General features: G+C 40.6%; 1 protein-coding gene and 1 pseudogene across 2 annotated transcripts in view; one reads left to right on the forward strand and one right to left on the reverse strand.

The window, feature by feature from the left end:
• LOC310825185 (actin, cytoplasmic 3 pseudogene) overlaps positions 1-20,961 on the forward strand; it is a 54,762-nt pseudogene that overhangs the window by 4,664 nt on the left and 29,137 nt on the right. The window lies entirely within an intron of this gene.
• Positions 1,079-18,381, reverse strand: LOC310825180 (actin, cytoplasmic 3). Its single transcript, XM_083698400.1, has 2 exons — positions 18,266-18,381; positions 1,079-2,238 (listed from the first exon to the last, which is right to left on the reverse strand). The coding sequence occupies exon 2, from the start codon at positions 2,225-2,227 to the stop codon at positions 1,097-1,099; it is 1,131 nt and encodes a 376-aa protein (XP_083554526.1). The 5' UTR covers positions 2,228-2,238; positions 18,266-18,381; the 3' UTR covers positions 1,079-1,096.

A 20,961-nucleotide genomic window follows, 5' to 3' on the forward strand; every position in this document is an offset into this window, starting at 1 on the left:
CCTGGCCTTCGGTCTGGGCCCAGTTTGACCCTATGGGACCCTGTAGGTTACCTCTTTGGCCCTTTTATCAGCTCATGTGGGACCAACATGGATAGCTGATCCTGATGAATACTTGAGGTCTCCGACCCCATGGTTGTAATTCATGGGCAGTCATTTAATTTTATCCTGATTCTAATTTTTAAGCTGTATTTTAATCAATTGTTTGATTGTGTTTTAATGTATTTGATATTTGATGTTAGCCGCCCTTAGCCCGGTCTTGACTGCGGAGAGCGGGGTATACAGTAAATGTTATGTACTGAAGTTCTCACCCTGGGCCAGCAGGGGGATACTGTAGATAGTTATACAAATGAAGGATCGAAAGTGACGTTCAGTGATTGGATAGTTTTAGAAAGTTGTTACAGTAACAAGGTACTGGAGCTCTATATAAGCAGGCTGACTGAGCCCTTCAGTTCAGTTCAGTTCTGGCCTCAAAATAAAGAAGAGCTGTTTCAAGAATCGCTGTGTCGTCTGATATGTTCGCCCACAACTGAACAGTAAATAAAAATTTACTTACTTACTCACTCTGGATGCTGTTGCAGCAGGACATGGGGACAGGTGAAGCAGAAACCACAAGTGTGGCTCTCTGTACCCCCAATCTGGCTCGCTGCAACGCTGAGCAGTAGATTGGCTTCATGTTAGGTGTTAGCTCCAAAAAGTTGTGGTTATCATATCAAGAGAGTCGTTTACTACAAGAAGCACACCAATTTTTACTTCATTTAGTATGACTTTATTGGCTTGTTTTGTTTGACAGAGAAAATGTATAGTAATAAAGTACTGAACCCCAAATGAATCATAAAAAAGAAAAGGCAAAGGTGGTACACAATCAATCAGAGTGGCTGGAGTAGAAATAATATATTATTATTATTATTATTATTATTATTAAGAGTGCAGCTGTGGACAAGCCTTGGCAAAGCGGTGGACAAAGGTTGCCCAATGCAGGAGCCAAATCAAGAACTGGATAAATACTAAATATCCTGCAAGAGGACAGAATTCAACAGATAAAAGCACGGCCCCAATATATATTGACTTGGCCAGAAGAGGTTGGCTGCTTGTGTTGTTAGAAGCATTTGCGGTGGACGATGGATGGGCCAGACTCATCGTACTCCTGCTTGCTGATCCACATCTGCTGGAAGGTGGAGAGAGAGGCCAGGATGGAGCCCCCGATCCACACCGAATATTTACGCTCTGGTGGGGCGATGATCTTGATCTTCATCGTGCTGGGGGCCAGGGAAGAGATCTCCTTCTGCATCCGGTCAGCGATGCCGGGGTACATGGTGCTGCCACCAGAGAGCACTGTGTTGGCATACAGGTCCTTGCGTATGTCCACATCGCATTTCATGATGGAGTTGTAGGTTTCCTCATGGATGCCAGCCAACTCCAAGCCCAGGAAGGAGGGCTGGAAGAGGGCCTCAGGGCACCGGAAGCGCTCGTTGCCAATGGTGATCACCTGCCCATCCGGCAGCTCATAGCTCTTCTCCAGAGAGGAAGACGAGCTGGCCGTGGCCATCTCCTGATCAAAGTCCAGGGCCACGTAGCAGAGCTTCTCCTTGATGTCCCGAACTATCTCCCTCTCAGCTGTGGTGACGAAGCTGTAGCCCCTCTCAGTCAGGATCTTCATGAGGTAGTCAGTCAGGTCACGACCAGCCAGGTCCAGGCGCTTGATGGCGTGGGGCAGGGCATAGCCCTCATAGATGGGCACCGTGTGGGTCACTCCATCCCCGGAGTCCATGACAATCCCGGTGGTGCGGCCAGAAGCATAGAGCGACAGTACGGCCTGGATGGCCACATACATGGCTGGCGTGTTGAAAGTCTCAAACATGATCTGCGTCATCTTCTCACGGTTCCCCTTCGGATTCTGAGGGGCTTCCGTGAGCAAGACTGGGTGCTCCTCAGGGGCCACCCGCAACTCGTTGTAGAAGGTGTGGTGCCAGATCTTCTCCATGTCATCCCAGTTGCCGACGATGCCATGTTCGATGGGATACTTCAGGGTGAGGATGCCCCTCTTGCTCTGTGCCTCATCCCCCACATAGCTGTCCTTCTGGCCCATCCCCACCATGACCCCCTGGTGCCTGGGCCGCCCCACGATGGAGGGGAACACGGCTCGTGGAGCGTCGTCTCCTGCAAATCCCGCTTTGCACATTCCGGAGCCGTTGTCCACGACCAGAGCGGCAACCTCATCCTCCGCCATTTTGAATGGATCTGTAGGGAATGCAAGACGGGACAGACTTCAGGCAGCTGCTTTAGCACAAGGGTGGAGACACTTTAGACAGCAGAGATTAGAGACAAGCTATACAACACTAATGTATTCTCCAGCTTCATATACCTTGAGAGTACTACTCTCTAAAAATGCACTTTAGAATTATCCATATGAGTCAGAAGTAAGAAACAAATCAAGCTAAGAAATCTGCCAAATGCAAACAAAGCTGGCGTTTAAGTACATACACATACAAAAAAAATTACTCCTTGGAATACACGTCAACTTTACACATTTAGAGAGGTTCGCCTGACGGAGAAATGTGCCAGCGGGCCCCGAGAACAATACAGCAAAGGTGCCTTCTGGTGTCAATACGAATTAAGATGGCATCTAGTCCTCTTACCCGGACTCGCTTTTGGACTGAGTTTTTTCTTTGCCTCCTCAAGAGTTCAGGGAAATAGTCATGTGTCTTTCATTTGCATATCCTTAAAAATTTGATATCTAACCCTTTTTCTTTTGTAATGCTCTTGTAATGCTCTTTCCTATTATTCTTTAATTTGTTATAGGTAGGTTTTTGGATTCCGCCACTGGTAGGCTCCTGGACTCTTCCAGTAATATTTGTGAGACGTTCGCTTCTCTACCCACATATTTCTTTTTGGTATTCTATCTCTCTTTAGTGGTGTCTCTAAATGAACTGGTGGGGTTACGGCCTATCAGAGATTAGTAGATAGATTGTATGGACGGCGATACCCTGCTGAGAAAAAATATAGAAGGTCATATATAATAGGAGGAATCGAAGAAGTCAGTAAGCCTCCACAGTGATCTTGAAAGGAGGAGGAACATCAGAATATAAAATGAAAAGGGGAGCGGGAACACCAGCGGAAAGGTGGCCATCGAGACAAGAAGAAGGGAGGGAGGGGAAAGAAATTAAGGATTATGACAGTTTGATGGCCGAAATAAGGAAAGAATTTAAAAACAATGAACAATATATTGAGAGAAAGCTACTGGAAGTTCAGGATACTTTGGATAAGAAATTGGAGGGGGTGGTGGGTGAATTGACAGGAAAAGTTAAGGATTTATCGGTAAGAGCTAAGGTACTTGAGGATTCAATGAAAAGGGTACAAAAAGATACGAAAGACAGTAAGAGGGAGGTGGACAGGATTAAAATAGAAGTTAAAGAGATAGGAAAGACACAGGAAGAGTTGTTGGACAACATGGCTTTGACACAGATGAGACAAAACCAACTAAATTTGAAATTCAGAGTGATACCGGAAAATTCAAATGAGAATATAAGATCTAAAATGGTTAAAGAGTTAGCAACCTGGTTAGACAGGGAAGAAGAAGAGATAAATCACTCTTTAGCAAATATTTTCTGGATAAAAATAAAATCGGCTAAAGCCAAGGGGAGAAAACTACCAGGAGATGTCCTGGTCATGTTCAATTCGTTGGAGATAAGAAATGAAATATTGAAACAGAATTACAGCAAAAGGTTATATATTGAAGGGAACTCAATTATTATATTTAAAGAGATTCCTTCGAGATTTCTTCGAAGGAGAGATGTATATAAAAAACTAACCAATCAATTGAAGAAAAATGGGATCTTATATAGATGGGAGTTCCTGGAAGGTATTTCATTTTATTTTAAGGAAAAGAGATTTAAACTGTCCACTCCCTCTGAACTTGAAAAATTTGCAAGGAGATACGAGAAGGATCTTGGAAAAATGGCGGGGGGAGGGGAGATGGGGGAGGGGCAGGGGAGGGGGGAGGACGAACGGAGCGAAGAAGAAGAAAGAGAGATAAAATTAGTAACAGAAAGGGAAGAAGTAGAGAAAGAAGACAAAGAACAGTAATCTTACTTAGATTTGATAACTTATTAGTAGTATATAATAATGGCATTAAAAGTACTGACTTGGAATGTGAATGGCATGAACAATAAAAATAAAAGGAATCATATTGCACATATATTATTGAAAAAGAACCTCGACCTAATCTGTCTACAAGAGACTCATGTAATTAATAAGCATAAGAGAATTTTGAGCAACAAGAAACTAGAACTCGATTTTGTGATTTCGGACAAGGTTAAGAAAAGAGGTGTGGTTCTATATATAAAGGAAAAATTTGACCCACAACTATTGTATAAAGATGATCAAGGGAGGTTGATAGTAGTACAGATGGTGTTTCAAGGAGAAAAAATAATTGTTGTAGGAATATATGCACCTAACGATAAAAAATCAGATTTTTTCCTTGAATTAGGTAATAAGTTAATGGAGGGGATGGACCAAAAATTAATACTGATGGGAGACTTCAATGGGGTGGTATCACCAAACTTGGATAAGTCAACAAAAAAAAAGAGTTGAAGGAAGGTAAACTACCCAGATCTTTTTTTGATCTGATTAATAATATGGGTTTGATAGACGCTTGGAGATTTAAAAACCCCACTACAAAACAGTACACCTTTTTCTCAAATTCAAAGCAGAGTTGGGGGAGAATAGATACTATTTGGTTATCAAAAGAATTGACACAGAATGTAACCAAGTCGGAAATTCTTGCTCAAACTATATCTGACCATAATTCGGTTTATATGGAGATAAAAGGTAAAGACATTAGAATAGGTAGATGGAGAATGAATGAATTTTTATTTAATGATCAGAGGGTAGTAACTGAGGCCAAGGAAATAATTGAGGATTATCTTAAATGGAATTGGAATGGGGAAACAGCTATAGAGACGGTGTGGAACACAGGAAAGGCAGTTATGAGGGGCTTTCTGATCCAGAAAAATAGTTACTTAAGAAAAGAAAAAGAGAAAAATAAAGAGCAGACGTTAACACAGATCATGGAAAATGAAAGAAAATTAACTATTAATCCTGGTGATGAGAGCGCAAAACATAACATAAAGATATTACAAGCCAAATTCTCTATGATAATAAACCAAGAGATTGAATGGAAAATAAAAATGATGAAACAGAAAAACTTTGAATCAGCTAATAAGATAGGGAAATATTTGGCGTGGCAAATAAGAGAAAGGAGGAAACAAAACATGATCTGCAAGATAAAGGATGGAGATAAAATTGTAGAAGAACCAAGGGAAATTAAAAAGATATTCCAGAAATATTATAAGGACTTATATAAAAGAGAAAGGAAACGGACTATGAAATAGATAGTTTTTGGCAAGAACACCATCTGCAACAAATTGCAAAGGAAGAAAAAGAGTTACTAGATCAGATGATTACACAAGAAGAGATAAAAAAGGCTATAAAAAAGATGAAAATTGGAAAAGCGCCGGGGCCGGATGGCTTACTGGCGAAATATTATAAAACATTAAGTGAACAAATATCTCCAATTTTATGTGAATTGATGAATAATATTCTAAAAGAGGGGAGAATCCCGAATACCTGGAAGGAAGCATATATTACATTAATCCCTAAAAAAGATGTTGATGCTCTAGAGGTGAAGAATTATAGACCGGTTTCCTTATTAAACAACGATTATAAGCTGTTTGCAGACGTAATGGCAGAAAGATTAAAAAAGGTATTGAACAACAGAATTCATAAAGATCAAACGGGCTTCCTTCCAGGGAGACAACTGAGGGACAACGTAAGAAATGTAATAGATATCATTGAATATCTGGATACTAGAATAGATGTACAGGCGGCCCTGGTATTTATAGATGCCGAAAAGGCATTCGATAATGTTTCATGGGACTTCCTGAAGAAAAGTTTGACAATGATGGGGATGGGAGAAAAATTTAGAAAAGGTATAGAAGCTATTTATCATGAACAAAGGGCAAAACTGGTAATTAACAATACAACATCAGAATTTTTCAATATATATAAAGGAACTAGACAAGGCTGCCCTTTGTCCCCTTTGCTATTTATAACAGTATTGGAAATACTCAACAAGAGACTGAGGGAAACAACAGAAGTTAAAGGAATTAAAGTAGGACTTAATGAATACAAAATTAAAGCTTTTGCTGACGATATTGTACTAACTCTAGAAGACCCAAAACACAGTGTAAAAGAAGCCTTACAAAAATTTGAAGAATTCGGTGCCGTATCAGGACTCAAGGTCAATAAGGATAAAACTAAGATGTTGGTTAAAAATTTAACCAAGGAAGAAATGACAGATATAGAGCAAAGTGTGGGAATTATGACGGTTAAGAAGGTAAAGTACCTCGGGGTGTGGATTACGGCTAAAAACATTAATTTGTTTAAAGATAATTATGAGGTCACCTGGAGGAATGTTAAGAAAGATTTGGAAATTTGGGATAGAATGAAACTACCCTTCCTAGGGAGGATAGCAGTTGTAAAAATGAATGTCCTACCCAGAATGTTGTTTTTATTTCAAACCATTCCCGTACTCAAAGGATTAAGGCAATGTAAAGAGTGGCAGAGAGCCCTGGCGAAATACATCTGGCAGGGGAAAAGACCGCGAATTAAAATGAAAATACTGGTAGACAGAAAGGAAAGAGGGGGTTTTTCACTGCCAGACCTAAGTTTGTATTATGAAGCGGCATGTTTATTATGGCTAAAGGATTGGATAAGATTGGAAAATAGAGACATATTGGATTTGGAGGGCTTCGACAACAGGTTCGGGTGGCACTCGTACCTGTGGTACGAAAAGGTGAAGGCACATAGGAGCTTCCTAAATCATATTTTTAGAGGACCAATATTCCAGGTATGGGAGAGAAATAAAAATCTTTTGGAAAGGAAGACCCCCTGGTGGATTTCACCAATAGAGGTGTTGACTATTAAAAAAACCAATATGGAACAGAAGAACGCCACTTATGAAGAACTTATAATTAAATCAGAACAAGGCTTCAAACTTAGGCCATAAAGGTAAAGGTAAAGGTACCCCTGCCCGTATGGGCCAGTCTTGACAGACTCTGGGGTTGTGCGCCCATCTCACTCAAGAGGCCAGGGGCCAGCGCTGTCCGGAGACACTTCCGGGTCACGTGGCCAGCGTGACAAAGCTGCATCTGGCGAGCCAGAGCCGCACACGGAAACGCCGTTTACCTTCCCGCTGGTAAGCGGTCCCTATTTATCTACTTGCACCCGGAGGTGCTTTCGAACTGCTAGGTTGGCAGGCGCTGGGACCGAGCAGCGGGAGCGCACCCCGCCGCAGGGATTCGAACTGCCGACCTTTCGATCGGCAAGTCCTAGGCGCTGAGGCTTTAACCCACAGCGCCACCTGCGTCCCAAGAAACTTAGGCCATACGAGGAGACAAAAAACCTATTTTCTAGCTGGTTGCAATATCACCAGGTGAATGGTTTGTTAAACGAAGATAAAAAGAAATTAGGATTTGAAGATAAAAAATCTAGGTTTAATGTGGAGGTGGTAGAGGGAAAGAGTAAAACTTGTTTATAAACAAGACAGGAAAATTGGTTTCCAGGTGGAAAAATCGAAATTAGAAACAGAATTGTTAGAACCCAATACTAAGAATTTATCAAGGATGTATAACTTGCTGCTGAAGTGGAGCACAATAGATGAGACAGTGAAATCTGCCATGATTAGATGGGCACAGGACATAGGTCATGACATTATGTTTGCTGACTGGGAGCAGTTATGGACCACAGACATTAAATTTACGGCATGTAATGCCTTAAGAGAAAACATTATGAAAATGATTTACAGGTGGTACATGACCCCAGTCAAGCTTGCGAAGATTTATCATCTGCCCAATAATAAATGTTGGAAATGTAAAGAGACTGAAGGCACCTTCTTCCACCTTTGGTGGACCTGCCCAAAGATTAAGGCCTTCTGGGAAATGATTTATAATGAGATTAAGAAAGTACTTAGATGTACCTTTCATAAAAAACCAGAGGCTTTTCTCTTGGGTATGGTCGGCCAATTGGTGCCGAGGAAGGACAAGAATTTCTTTTTGTATGCTACTACGGCAGCAAGGATCCTTCTAGCAAAGTATTGGAAGACACAAGAGCTACCCACGCTGGAGGAGTGGCAGGCGAAAGTGATTGACTTCATGGGACTGGCAGAAATGACCGGCAGAATCCGCGACCAAGAGAAAGAGACTGTGGAGGAAGATTGGAAGAAGTTTAAAATATATCTTAAGAACTGCTATAAAATTGAAGAGTGCTAAAATGTTAAGGGAAAGGAAGAGGTATAATTGCAGCGGCAAATTTTTTATGATTTAGGGTGAAATTGAAAAGGAGAACAAATTTAAAATTCAATGGATTAAAAGGGTTGCTGAATAATTGTAAAATAAGGATGCAAAAAGGGGAAGGTACGGGGAAGTCTGAGAAAAGAGGCTTATGAAAATGAGGTTACGAAAATATGATTTTATGTGTTTGTTTGTTTGTTGTTGTTGTTTTGTCTTTTAAAGATGGAAAACTTAATAAAAAATTTATATAAAAAAAAGAAAGAGTAAAACACTGTCCAGGATATACGATATACTACTGGAGTGGTACACAAAAGATGAGGAGGTGAAGGAGGCAATGACAAAGTTGGCAATGGATGTTGGCTATAACATCGATTTTGAAAGGTGGTTGGAATTATGGAACAATAATACAAAGTTCACGGCGTGTATAGCATTGAGGGAAAATATGTGGAAGATGATATGCAGATGGTATACGCCGGTGAAACTGGCCAAAATGTACAGGATAAAGAACAGAAGATGCTGGAAATGTGGTGAAGCAGAGGGCGACTTTTACCACATGTGGTGGCTATGTAATAAAGTGAAAGGATTTTGGGAATTAATTTACAATGAACTTAAAAAAATCTTCAAATACACTTTCCCCAAAAAACCTGAAGCCTTTCTGCTAGGAATGTTAGGTAAAGAAATTAAAAAAGAAGACAAAACAATATTCCTCTATGCCACTACAGCCGCTAGAATTATGCTGGCACAAAACTGGAAAACGGAAACTATACCTAGTATAAGCGACTGGCAGGTTAAAATGGTGGAATATGCCGAGCTTGCTAGATTAACAGGTAGAATACGAGATCAAGATGAACAAAAATTTCATAAAAGTTGGAATAAATATTGGAAGTATATTGAAAATAAATTGTAGAGGGCACTGGTGGTGTTGGAATAAATCTAACAGAGAATGATTAAATATTTAAGATTAAAAATAAAATACGAGAATGTAGTACTTATTCGATACTTACCAAAAGGGTGGAGGGGAGTCTAGGGCTCAATTAGAGTCCAAATATGAAGCTTTGTTTCTTTTTTGATTATTTATTAATATTAAAAAAAAAAAACAATCAGGGAACAAGCACATTATGTAAATGATTTATAATTTACGTATATATACACTGATATGTTTATCGATTTGTTGACTGTGTATTGTATGCCTACATGGATATGTTTATTTGTAAAGTTTGAATAAAAAGTATTGGGGAAAAAAATAATAAGATGGCACCACTCAATTTGCCCCTGGTTTGGTCAACTTACCCAGCACAAACAGATGCATTTTGCCTCTCCCTGATTAATCAGTGCTGCCTGTTTTCTCTCTGCATTGCCATTTTTGCCCAAAGACAAGGCAAGGTAGCTGTTATTTCCCCTTTACGGCACTCATTCTCATGAGTGAGGGGTCACAGTGCTTCTCTCCCTAAAACTATTCTGCACTTTTAAACTTCAGCCCATTCTAAAGAAGCAGAGGTTTGATTTTCTGAAAACGTTTCACATCACACTAACAAGAATATTCTTTACCAGGTTGTTCCACCATTTTAGGAAAAGAGCACGTGTATTTTTTTACGACAACTCAGCTCAATCAGTAGAGCCTGAGATTTTGAATCTCGGGGTTGTGGGTTCAAACCCCACATTGGGCAAAAGATTCCTGCATTGCAGGGGATTGGACTAGATGACCCTTGCGGCCCCTTCCAACTCTCCAATTCTATGATTATATTATAATAATAATAATAATAATAATAATAATAATAATAATAATAATAATAATAATTTATTTGTACCCCGCCCATCTGGCTGGGTTTCCCCAGCCACTCTGGGCGGCTTCCAACAGAGATGAGAAATACACTAAAATGTCACATATTAAAAACTTCCCTGAACTTCAGATGTCTTCTGAATGTCAAGTAGTTGTTTATCGCTTTGACATCTGATGGGAGGGCATTCCACAGGGCGGGCGCCACTACCGAGAAGGCCCTCTGCCTGGTTCCCTGTAACTTGGCTTCTCGCAGTGAGGGAACCGCCAGAAGGCCCTCGGAGCTGGACCTCAGTGTCCGGGCAGAACGATGGGGGAGGAAACGCTCCTTCAGATATACTGGACCGAGGCCATTTAGGGCTTTAAAGGTCAGCACCAACACTTTGAATTGTGCTCGGAAACGTACTGGGAGCCAATGTAGGTCTTTCAAGACCGGTGTTATATGGTCTCGGCGGCCGCTCCCAGTCACCAGTCTAGCTGCCGCATTCTGGATTAGTTGTAGTTTCCGGGTCACCTTCAAATGTAGCCCCACGTAGAGCGCATTGCAGTAGTCCAAGCGGGAGATAACCAGAGCATGTACCACTCTGGCGAGACAGTCTGCAGGCAGATAGGGTCTCAGCCTACGTACCAGATGGAGCTGGTAAACAGCTGCCCTGGATACAGATTTGACCTGTGCCTCCATGGACAGCTGTTGAGTCCAAAATGACTCACATATATAAAGCCGTATTTACCCCATCTGTTACATTCTTATGCAGTCATTTTAATTTTTCTTGAGTAGCCAGTCATTTTCCTTGGGAGGTGGGTGGCGCTGTGGTCTAAACCACAGAGCCTAGGGCTTGCCAATCAGAAGGTTGGCGGTTTGAATCCCCGCGACGGGGTGAGCTCCCGTTGCTCGGTCCCTGCTCCTGCCAACCTAGCAGTTCGAAAGCACCTCAAAGTGCAAGTAGATAAATAGGAACCACTCCAGCAGGAAGGTAAACAGTGTTTCTGTGTGCTGCTCTGGTTTGCCAGAAGCGGCTTAGTCCTGCTGGCCACATGACCCGGAAGCTGTACGCCGGCTCCCTCAGCCAGTAATGTGAGATGAGCGCCGCAACCCCAGAACGTCTGCGACTGGACCTAACAGTCAGGGGTCCCTTTACCTTTAGCCAGTCATTTTAATGATAGTTCTGAACTGCTTAATTTATTAGTATTTTAAAAATCTTTTTCTATTACTGAAGTATTTGATATTTCTGTCCTATGAGAAAATAGCATTAGGGCCTTTTTTGGTTTAAAGAAAGAAAGAGGCAACATGATATACTTCTAACAAATTGTGCATAGCGTGGAGGAATTGGACTGGAAAAGTTTTACTTCCGCTCTTGTGACATGAGAATTTGTGGACATCCAACGAAGCTGTATGTCGGAAGGTTCAGAAGAGAAAACAAAGGGATCTTAGGGCTAACTATGGAGAGCTGCTGAGAGGAAACAGAATTGTTTTCAGGTGGGAGTTTCCCCAAGGCCTTTCTTTTACCTTTAAAGGGAAAAAAATCAAAATAAGATCAGTGGAAGATAAAGAAAAATTTCTGAGAGAGCACGGAGAAAACCTACAAAAAGAAGCTGAAGAAGAAGAGCCAAGAGTACTAAAACCAGGAACACTAGACCTAGTATCACTACCTTTGGGACTGGACAAACTAGAGAAAGTGACACCACCGACAGAAGAACAATTACTTGGAGCAGTTGGAGGAAAAGCAAAATAACCACACCATGTCTCTGCAACTATTAAGTTGGAATATTCACGGTTTTAATTCCCCGGAGAAAAGGAAAAAAGTTTTTCATTTATTGAAAAAGGAACAATTGGATTTGATTTGCTTACAGGAAACTCATATGATAAGGCTGCACAGGAAAGTACTGATTAACAAAAGATTGGGCCAAGAGTTTATTTCATCGGATAAGGTTAAAAAGAGAGGAGTTGTAATCTATGCTAAAGAGAGCCTATCACCGAAATTTATTTTTAAAGATGACCAAGGAAGATTTGTGGCAATTGAAATTCAAATTCAAGGAGAGAAATTCTTGATAGCAGGAGTTTATGCACCAAATGAGGGGAAATATGAATTTTTTAAGAAGTTGCATGAGACATTGTTGGACTATATGGAGTATAACATCATTATGATGGGAGATATGAATGGAGTGGTGTCCACAAATATGGATAAGTCACAAAGACAGGTAGTCACTAAAGATGGCAGACTGCCAAAAACCTTTTTTGACATGACTGACAACATGGACTTAATTTATATTTGGAGAACTAAGAACCCCTTGGGTAGAGAGGGAACTTTCTTCTCTGAAGCCAAAATGACATGGACAAGAATTGACCAAATTTGGATAACTAGAGGATTGGCTCCTAAAATTTGAAAAGCGGAAATTTGCTCTAAAACTTGCTCCGACCATAATGCTGTGAGAATGGAGATGAAATTAACACCAATTGGTTCCTTTAGATGGAGGATGAATGACACCTTGTTTAGAGATGCAGAAGTCACCAAGAAGGCCCAAAAAACTTTGAGAGACTGTTTTGAGATAAACATGAATACTACGGTTGAAAAAAGAGTAATCTGGGACGCAAGCAAAGCAGTTATGAGAGGGTTTCTGATTCAACAGAATGCAATAAAGAAGAGAACTCAAAATGAGAAAAAAGATAAAATTCTGGAGAAAATAAAAGAAGGAGAGAAGAAATTAAGAGCGAAACCAAAGTCGCAAGAGATTCTGAGAGAAATAAAGTTATATCAAGTACAATATATGAAAATGATAAATCAGGAAATAGAATGGAAAAATAAACAGATGAGACAAAAGACATTCGAATCGGCTAATAAATGTGGGAAACTGTTAGCCTGGTAGATGAAAAAAAAGACAAAAATTAAATACTATTACAAATTTGGAAGTGGAAGGAAAGAATATACAGAATCCATTGGAGATTAGAAAGTGCTTCCAGAGATACTTCAAACAACATATACACAAGGGCCACAGAAAGAGACTGATATAGACCAGTTTTTAAGAACAAACGGATTACAAAAAATCTCTCAAGAAAATAAGTTAATGCTGAATTATAAAATAACAGAACAGGAGGTGGAAGGTGCCATCCAGAATATGCAGTTGGGCAAATATCCAGGGCCAGATGGTTTAACCTCAGAATATTATAAATCTCTGAAAGACTGGCTAATTCAACCACTAAAGGAGGTTTGTAATGAAATTTTGGAGGGGAAAAAAGTAAAATACCTGGGGGTTAACATGACCGCTAAGAACTTAAATTTATTTAAAGATAACTATGAGAAATGTTGGTCAGAAGTGAAAAAGGATCTTGAAATATGGTCAAAATTGAAGCTTTCCTTGTTTGGTCGAATTGCTGTTATAAAGATGAATGTATTGCCAAGAATGTTATTTTTATTTCAATCATTGCAAATTTTGGACAAAATGGACTGTTTCAAGAAGTGGCAGAGAGACATTTCTAGATTTGTCTGGCAGGGCAAGAAGCCCAGAATAAAATTTAAAATATTAACTGATGCAAAGGATAGAGGTGGATTTGCCCTGCCAGACCTTAAACTCTATTATGAATCAGCAGCATTTTGCTGATTGAAAGAATGGCTGCTTCTTGAGAACACAGACATTTTGGATTTAGAAGGTTTCAATAACGTTTTTGGGTGGCATGCATATCTGTGGTATGACAAGGTTAAAGCACACAAAGCATTTAAAAACCATATTGTCAGAAGAGCATTGTTTAATGTTTGGACAAGATATAAAGATTTACTTGAAAATAAAACCCCAAGGTGGCTATCACCGATGGAAGCAAAGGCTCAGAAAAAGCTCAATATGGAGGCCAAATGGCCAAAATATTGGGAGATTTTGGAACAGGAGGGTGACAAACTGAAATTGCAGAGTTTTGAGAAATTAAAAGATAAAGTGTGAGATTGGCTTCATTATTATCAAATAAGGGAGGCTTACAACTTGGACAAAAAAATTAGTTTCCAGGTGGAAAAATCAAAATTGGAAACACAACTGCTAGATCCCAAAACTAAGATATTATCAAGAATGTATAATTTGCTGTTGAAATGGAATACTCAGGATGAAACGGTTAAATCTGCTATGATTAAATGGGCACAAGATGTTGGACATAACATAATGTTTGCTGACTGGGAACAGTTGTGGACCACAGGTATGAAATTCACAGCATGTAATGCCTTAAGAGAGAATATTATGAAAATGATATACAGGTGGTACATGACACCAGTCAAGCTTGCAAGAATCTATCATTTGCCGGATAATAAGTGTTGGAAATGTAAAGAAAATGAAGGTACATTCTTTCACCTTTGGTGGACGTGCCCAAGGATTAAGACTTTCTGGGAGATGATCTATAATGAAATGAAAAAGGTATTTAAATATACCTTCGTGAAGAAACCAGAGGCCTTTCTCCTGGGCATGGTCGGCCAATTGGTGCCAAAGAAGGACAGAACTTTCTTTATGTATGCAACAACAGCAGCAAGAATACTCATCACAAAGTATTGGAAGACACAAGATCTACCCACCTTGGAAGTATGGCAGATGAAAGTGATAGACTATATGGAACTGGTGGAAATGACTGGCAGAATCCGAGACCAGGGAGAAGAGTTTGTGGAAGAAGATTGGAAGAAATTTAAAGACTATTTGCAGAAACATTGTAAAATTAATGAATGTTAAAATGATGTAGGATTGAAATGAGACGGCTTTAGCAACAAAGTTAAAAGAATATGTAAAAATGGATTGATAATTAGATGAAAATATGAAGCTCAATATGTTAAGATATAAAATTAAGATAAAAACAAAGAGGGTAAGGATTTGCTGAATTAACCATGTGAACTGGAATACAAAAAAGGGAGGCGTGAGGAGGTCAGGAAAATAAGTAAATGAAATATAAGACATGAAAAGATTGATCTGTTTTTAATTGTTCTCTATTTTTTATCTATTTTTTATGTATTTTGTATTTTTCATTTGTATTTTTGTATCTTTTTTATTTATATTTTTTCTCTTTTTTATTCTGTAACCTTTTTCTGTCTATAAAACTTTAATAAATATCTTTTTAAAAAAAACAGAAGAGAAAACAAATTGGAAGCAGGGGGTAACTAGACCGTACAATTTCACTGTTGCATGTTTGCTAAACAAGACCAGATGTTCTTGGGAGCCACCTGCATCTTGTTTTAGAAGACATGGTGCCATATCTTCTCCATGTCATCCCACCTGCCTCTTCAGAGGATGTGCAACTCCATCCAGAACAGGTAACTTGCCAATTTCCCGAACATGGGAGCTACCTTTGCATAGAGCCCCCATCTTCCCAGGAGTCAAGCACAGATGATGGGCCCTCGCCCAGTCCAGCACTGAATCCAGACATCAGTGCAAAGCTTTCTCCTGATCCAGATGTTATGTTGGACCAGGACCAGGAAGATCTGGGTTCAAATCACCGGATGACCTGGAGGAAGTCACTGTCTCTCAGGATAATTTACCTTGCAAAGTTGTTGTGAAGATTAAAGCAGGGCAGGGGGAACGTATGGCACCCTGTTTTTTCTTTTTCATTTTTAAAAATAATTTTATTAAGTACAAATTAAAGAGACATACATATTCACAACAAAAGAAAATACAAAAGAAAAAGAAAATACATCTAACCATGGAAAAGAATTTGAGAATATTTTGTCTCTTTTCATATTTACAGTTATTTATACCTCTATAAAATGCTGTTTACAATAAAGCAGTGATAAAGATAAGATATCGGAAAAAAGGAAAAAAGAACAAAGAAAGAATAAAGAAGTAAAAGAAAAAGATCATATGTGAAAATTTTTAAAAGTAGATTAAGTACTCACAATACATAGCTGTTTCCCATCTATATTTATATTCAATTGTATAATTTCATCTTGTCCTTATCTACCTTAAATAAATTGTTTCTTTTAAAAAGAAAAAAAGACTTCCACCGCTTACCTCACGTGTTTTTAATAATCCGTTCGTCAGAACCTCTGTTCTTCATATTTTCCCTTTTGATTTCCTTAATGTCTCACTTTGGTTTTTTTATATTACGCACAAGATTATTCTAAACACAACCAGATTTTTGCAGTTGAGCCCTGGTTTTGTAAATAAGCATTTAAGCACTCCCATTGCTTCATAACCATAGTTTTGGATTTTCTCCTTATTATATCTGTCAATTTTGCTAATTCCAGGTACTAACAAAGTTTCCCCAACCATTCTCTTTTTGTTGAGATGCTTTCCTCTTTCCAATAGATAGCAATCAAAATCGCGTATAGAAATAAGTTAGTCTTATCTTTTGGGATATCTTTATCTAGAATTCCTAATAGATATGCCTCTGCCTTTTTTGTGTGTGATGTCCTTATCAATTTTTTTATTTCGTCATGAATCATATCCCAAAAGGTTTTAATCTTTGGGCAAGTCCACCACATGTGGTATAACGTACCTTTTGTTCTGTTACATTTCCAACATTTGTCGTTGTTCCTTTTATTTATTTTTGACAGTCTGTCAGGGGTTAAGTACCATCTGTGGTGATTTTCTCTGAAATTCTCCCTTAATAAATCACACACAGTAAAATTTATGTTTTCCTCCCAAAAAGTTTTCCATCTTTCCAGATCTATCTCATATCCCAAATCATGCTCCCATTTTAACATGTTTTCCCCTTTCGTCTCTTGTTCTAAGCTGGTTTTCGTTAATAATCTATACATTTTTGCAAGTATTTTTTTATCACTCTGCAATATTTCCTTTTCTAATTTTGAGGTTTTATTTTCAATTCCCCCCCTTTTTATGTCTTTTTCATATGTTGCTTTTAATTGATAATATTGTAACCAATTTATTCCAAATGTTTGTAATTGCTCGTAAGTTTTTAATTTAGTATTTCCGTCTGCATCCTCTAATATTTCCCTATATGTTGGCCAAGTCTCTTTTACATTACTCTTTAATGTTGTAGTTGCTTCCACTGACGAAACCCATTGGGGAGTTTTCTCAATAATTTTCCCTTTTGTTCTTTCCCAGACATCCAATAGAGCCTTTCTTACTATGTGATTTGTAAATTTTTTATGTTGTTCTTTTTTTGTCATAGATAAATAGCCGTGCCAACCGTGTATTTTGTCCCAGCCCTCTAATGTTAGGACTTCATTATCTTTTAATAATATACATTTTTTTATCCAACACGCTGCCTCAAACCACTTTCTTAAATCTGGCACTGCGAATCTTCCACTTTCCTTTGGGCCTGTCATTACTTCTAATTTTATCCTTGCTTTCCTCCCCTGCCATATAAAATTTGCACGTATGGCACTCTGAGCTGCTTGAAGGAAAGGGGGTATATCCGTGAAATAAATAATCATGACGGGGTAGCCTATATGGGGCTCAGCAGATGTTTCTGGACTATAGCTGCCCTCATCCCGGACTACTAGTCGTGCTAGCTGGAGCCGCTGGGAGTTGTAGTTCAGCAGCATTTGGTGGGTACCCCATTTCCCTGGAATGTAAGGTGGTAAAACTCTGCCCATAGACCAAGTCTGGTTGTCAGTCCATTTAGCCCACTGCATTGCTTACCCTGACCAGCAGCAGCTCTTGGGCCTCTGGACAACTGCTACTTTCCACCTGGGGATTCCAGGAACAACCTCTGCGCTCTGCTGCTGCACCAAGGCCCCTCCAACTGCCCAGGCTGCCATTTTGAATTTAGCCTAGGAGGTCAAGAAGGTGCCTTGTATGAGATCAGACCTTTGGTCCATCTGGCTCAGGGTGGTCCACACCGGTGGGCAGCCGCAGCTCTCCAGGATTTTAAGCAGGGGCCTCTCTCAGTCCTATCTGGGATTGAACCCAGGACCTGAGTGCAAGGCAGGTCCTCTCCCGTTGAGCTATAGCCTTTCCTTTCCTCCCTTGCCCAGCCTCCACCACAGCTCACCTTGCTTCTGATCATAAGCTAGAGGTTTTTTAAAGAGAGGTGGGATGGCCAACTGTCAGGGATTCTGTAGTTGTGATTCCTGCATTGCAGGGGTTGGACTAGATGAGCCTTGGGGGTCCCTCCCAACTCTACAGTTCTGTAATTCCAAAGAGTAGAAAGGAGACAAACAGAACAGGAAGGATCAGGCAGAGAAACCGTGGGTGCTGAGTCCTGTTTCATACTTACCAGAGGGAGATGCGGTCACCTTTGCTGTTAATCTCACGGGGATCCCAGTAAACGCAAAATCTTTTCCTTCCTCGTTCCACTTACCTGTTCCTATCCAGTCTGCCCCTGGTCTTATACTGCAGCTTATCTGCTGAAACAGGTTTTATTGGAAACCACGTGTGTAATAAAGAAATATCATAAATACACCTCCCGTAGCCTTTTGGGGCAAAGAGGAAAAGGGCTGCATTCTGCAGTATGGCCAAATATGGTAAGATTGAAATATCTCTGGTCATATTCTAGCAATTCATTGGTGTGTCTAAAGTCCTTCTGCTGACTCAACATGTCCTTTCTGTTGCCACATTTCACTAGCTTCCTCTGGAAATCCATTTAAAGAGGTGATTGATCCAGCCTGCTCTTTGGAGATTGATTATTGGCTCTCCTTGCAAAAACGTGCTCCAGACTGTGCCTCTGAGGTGCCGAGTAAAAGGTGGGTTTAGGATGCAACCCTGTCCACACCTGTTTCGAAGTAGGGGCAGGGGAGAAATTTGGTGGCTTACAAAATCACAAAACAATAAAAGCATGAAAAATCTACAGTACTTTAAAACACACAAAAAGTTAAAATGTTAAAACAGGTTAAAATTCACACCAACCTCCCAAGTATCTGGACAGAATGTTTTTAGCAGGTGCCGAAAAGGTGCCCGCTTGATACCAATAGGCGGGGAGTTCTGAAATGTAGGTGATGCCACACTCAGCAATCTCATACTTACAAATGTGGGACGGGGTCTTACGTGGCACCTGTAGAGTGCCAATTCCACCGTTCACAGTGGTTCAAGTGGGGAGATGTGGGCACATGTAGGGTTGGTTTTGATGGGTGCTGTGAAGGTTTGGCAACTGAGCCATTCACTTGGGCATTGCTTCACTGTCAGCCTTGGTTTGTTTTAAAATCGCACTGAAAAACTTTTTCGCAGCCTGTTGTTGGCTGTCAGAACCATGGGATGGAAAGCCAGCTGGACAGACCCCGCCTGGAGCATCTCCCTTCTCAGCCTTGCTGCTGCGGAGATCCATCAGTCACCCTCCTCCGACGGACGTCTGCGACTCATGCTGCTGTGCGTGAGCATACGTTACTCAGCAGAGTAAACACACAACAGATCTGGCTTGAGGCGTGGATACTAGGCTACATTTATTGTACATATATCAGGACAAAGAAAACATGGCTTCTCTCTTTGCTGTTCTTCTTGGAGAGAGAACACAAACGCAATGCAGAGCGGATGTTCCGCTCACGAGACTCCAACAATCTGTGCTGGAATGTAAACAGACATGTGACATGTAACAATCTTTCACATCTGCAGCGCGGGAGGAATGGAATTCTCCAGGCACAGTGGTTGTCTGCAAGGGATTCCCACCCGGCGGGGTTGATGTTACCAGCCTTCATGTCATATTTGCAAACATCTCTGTGACACAGAGTTGGTCTGCCAATGGGCCTGGTGCATGAAGCCAGCTCCCCATAGAGCAAATCCTTCAGGATCCTGCCATCTTCTGTTCTGTTGACATGACCAAGCCAGCATGGACATCGCTGAGACAGGAGTGTGAACATGCTGGGAATGTGGGCTTGGGGGAGCACATCTTTGTTTGAGACTCTGTCCTGCCATGTGATGCTCAAAATATTCCTGATGCAGCACATCTGGGCACCATTGAGGAGTCGCTTCTGACGGTTGTAAGTTGCCCACGACTCACTTCCATAAAGCAGCATCCTCAACACGCAAGCCTGGTATACCTTCAACTTGGTATTGGCTATCGGCATCACATTTTCCCATACCCTTTTGGAAAGGCGATTGCCATAGCTGTCTTACCAATACTCTTGTCCAGTTCGGCGTCAATGGAGAGATTGCTAGTTATGGTGGAATCCAGAGAGACAACATAGTCTTGCCCCTCACTAGTGCTGATGCATGGAGTGTTGGTGACATCCTGCCCCAATATATTGTCTTCATCAGGCTGATTATCTCCTTATATACACATTTCTGTGTTCTAATTAGCTTAATAGTCATATTTTTGCAAAGAAATTTCCTCTGATAGAATGCATTTAAATATTGCATTTAGGTATCTTTTCCTATATGTATTTTCACATATGCATTTACACGCACACTTTGCCCGGGTTCTCATTTCTGGGACTTCCGGGTTAGCGCCAACGTGTAATGGCGGATTCCCTCTGAGCTCCGGAGGGACCAGCTCCATGAGTTCGGGTCTAGCCGCTGCGGCAAAGCGGGGACCCTCAAAAATCACAGGCGGGTGAAGCCTGTGAGCGTGGGACTCAGCGGGCACCATTTGCGCCCCCCCCCGAACTGCGAAAAAGCCTTTTTAAAGGCTTCGGAACGGGACGGAGTGAGCGGCGCGGTGCTGAGAGTCAACTGCTCTTCTCGTGGAGTGAAGCCGCATAGCCGTTAGCGGAGAGCGCTGACTTTTTCCTGACAATTGGATTACAAAAACAGCTACCCATGAGTAGGTTTAATTTGAACTACTTTGAGAATAAATTGAACTAATTTGGCACCGAAAGGGGAAGGTATAAACAGGAAGTCTGCCTCCCCTTTTCGTAGACTGAGCAAAGCAAAGAGACTAAAAAGCGGAAACCTTTAAAGACGTTTTGCGAAGATTTAAATCCAACACCAAAAAGAAGGTGATTTCCCCTCTAAAATGCAGGAGTGGAGGGGGAAAGATTTAAA

This window comes from Podarcis gaigeae, assembly GCF_964106915.1.
Source record: "Podarcis gaigeae genome assembly, chromosome: 9".
NCBI lineage: Eukaryota > Metazoa > Chordata > Lepidosauria > Squamata > Lacertidae > Podarcis > Podarcis gaigeae.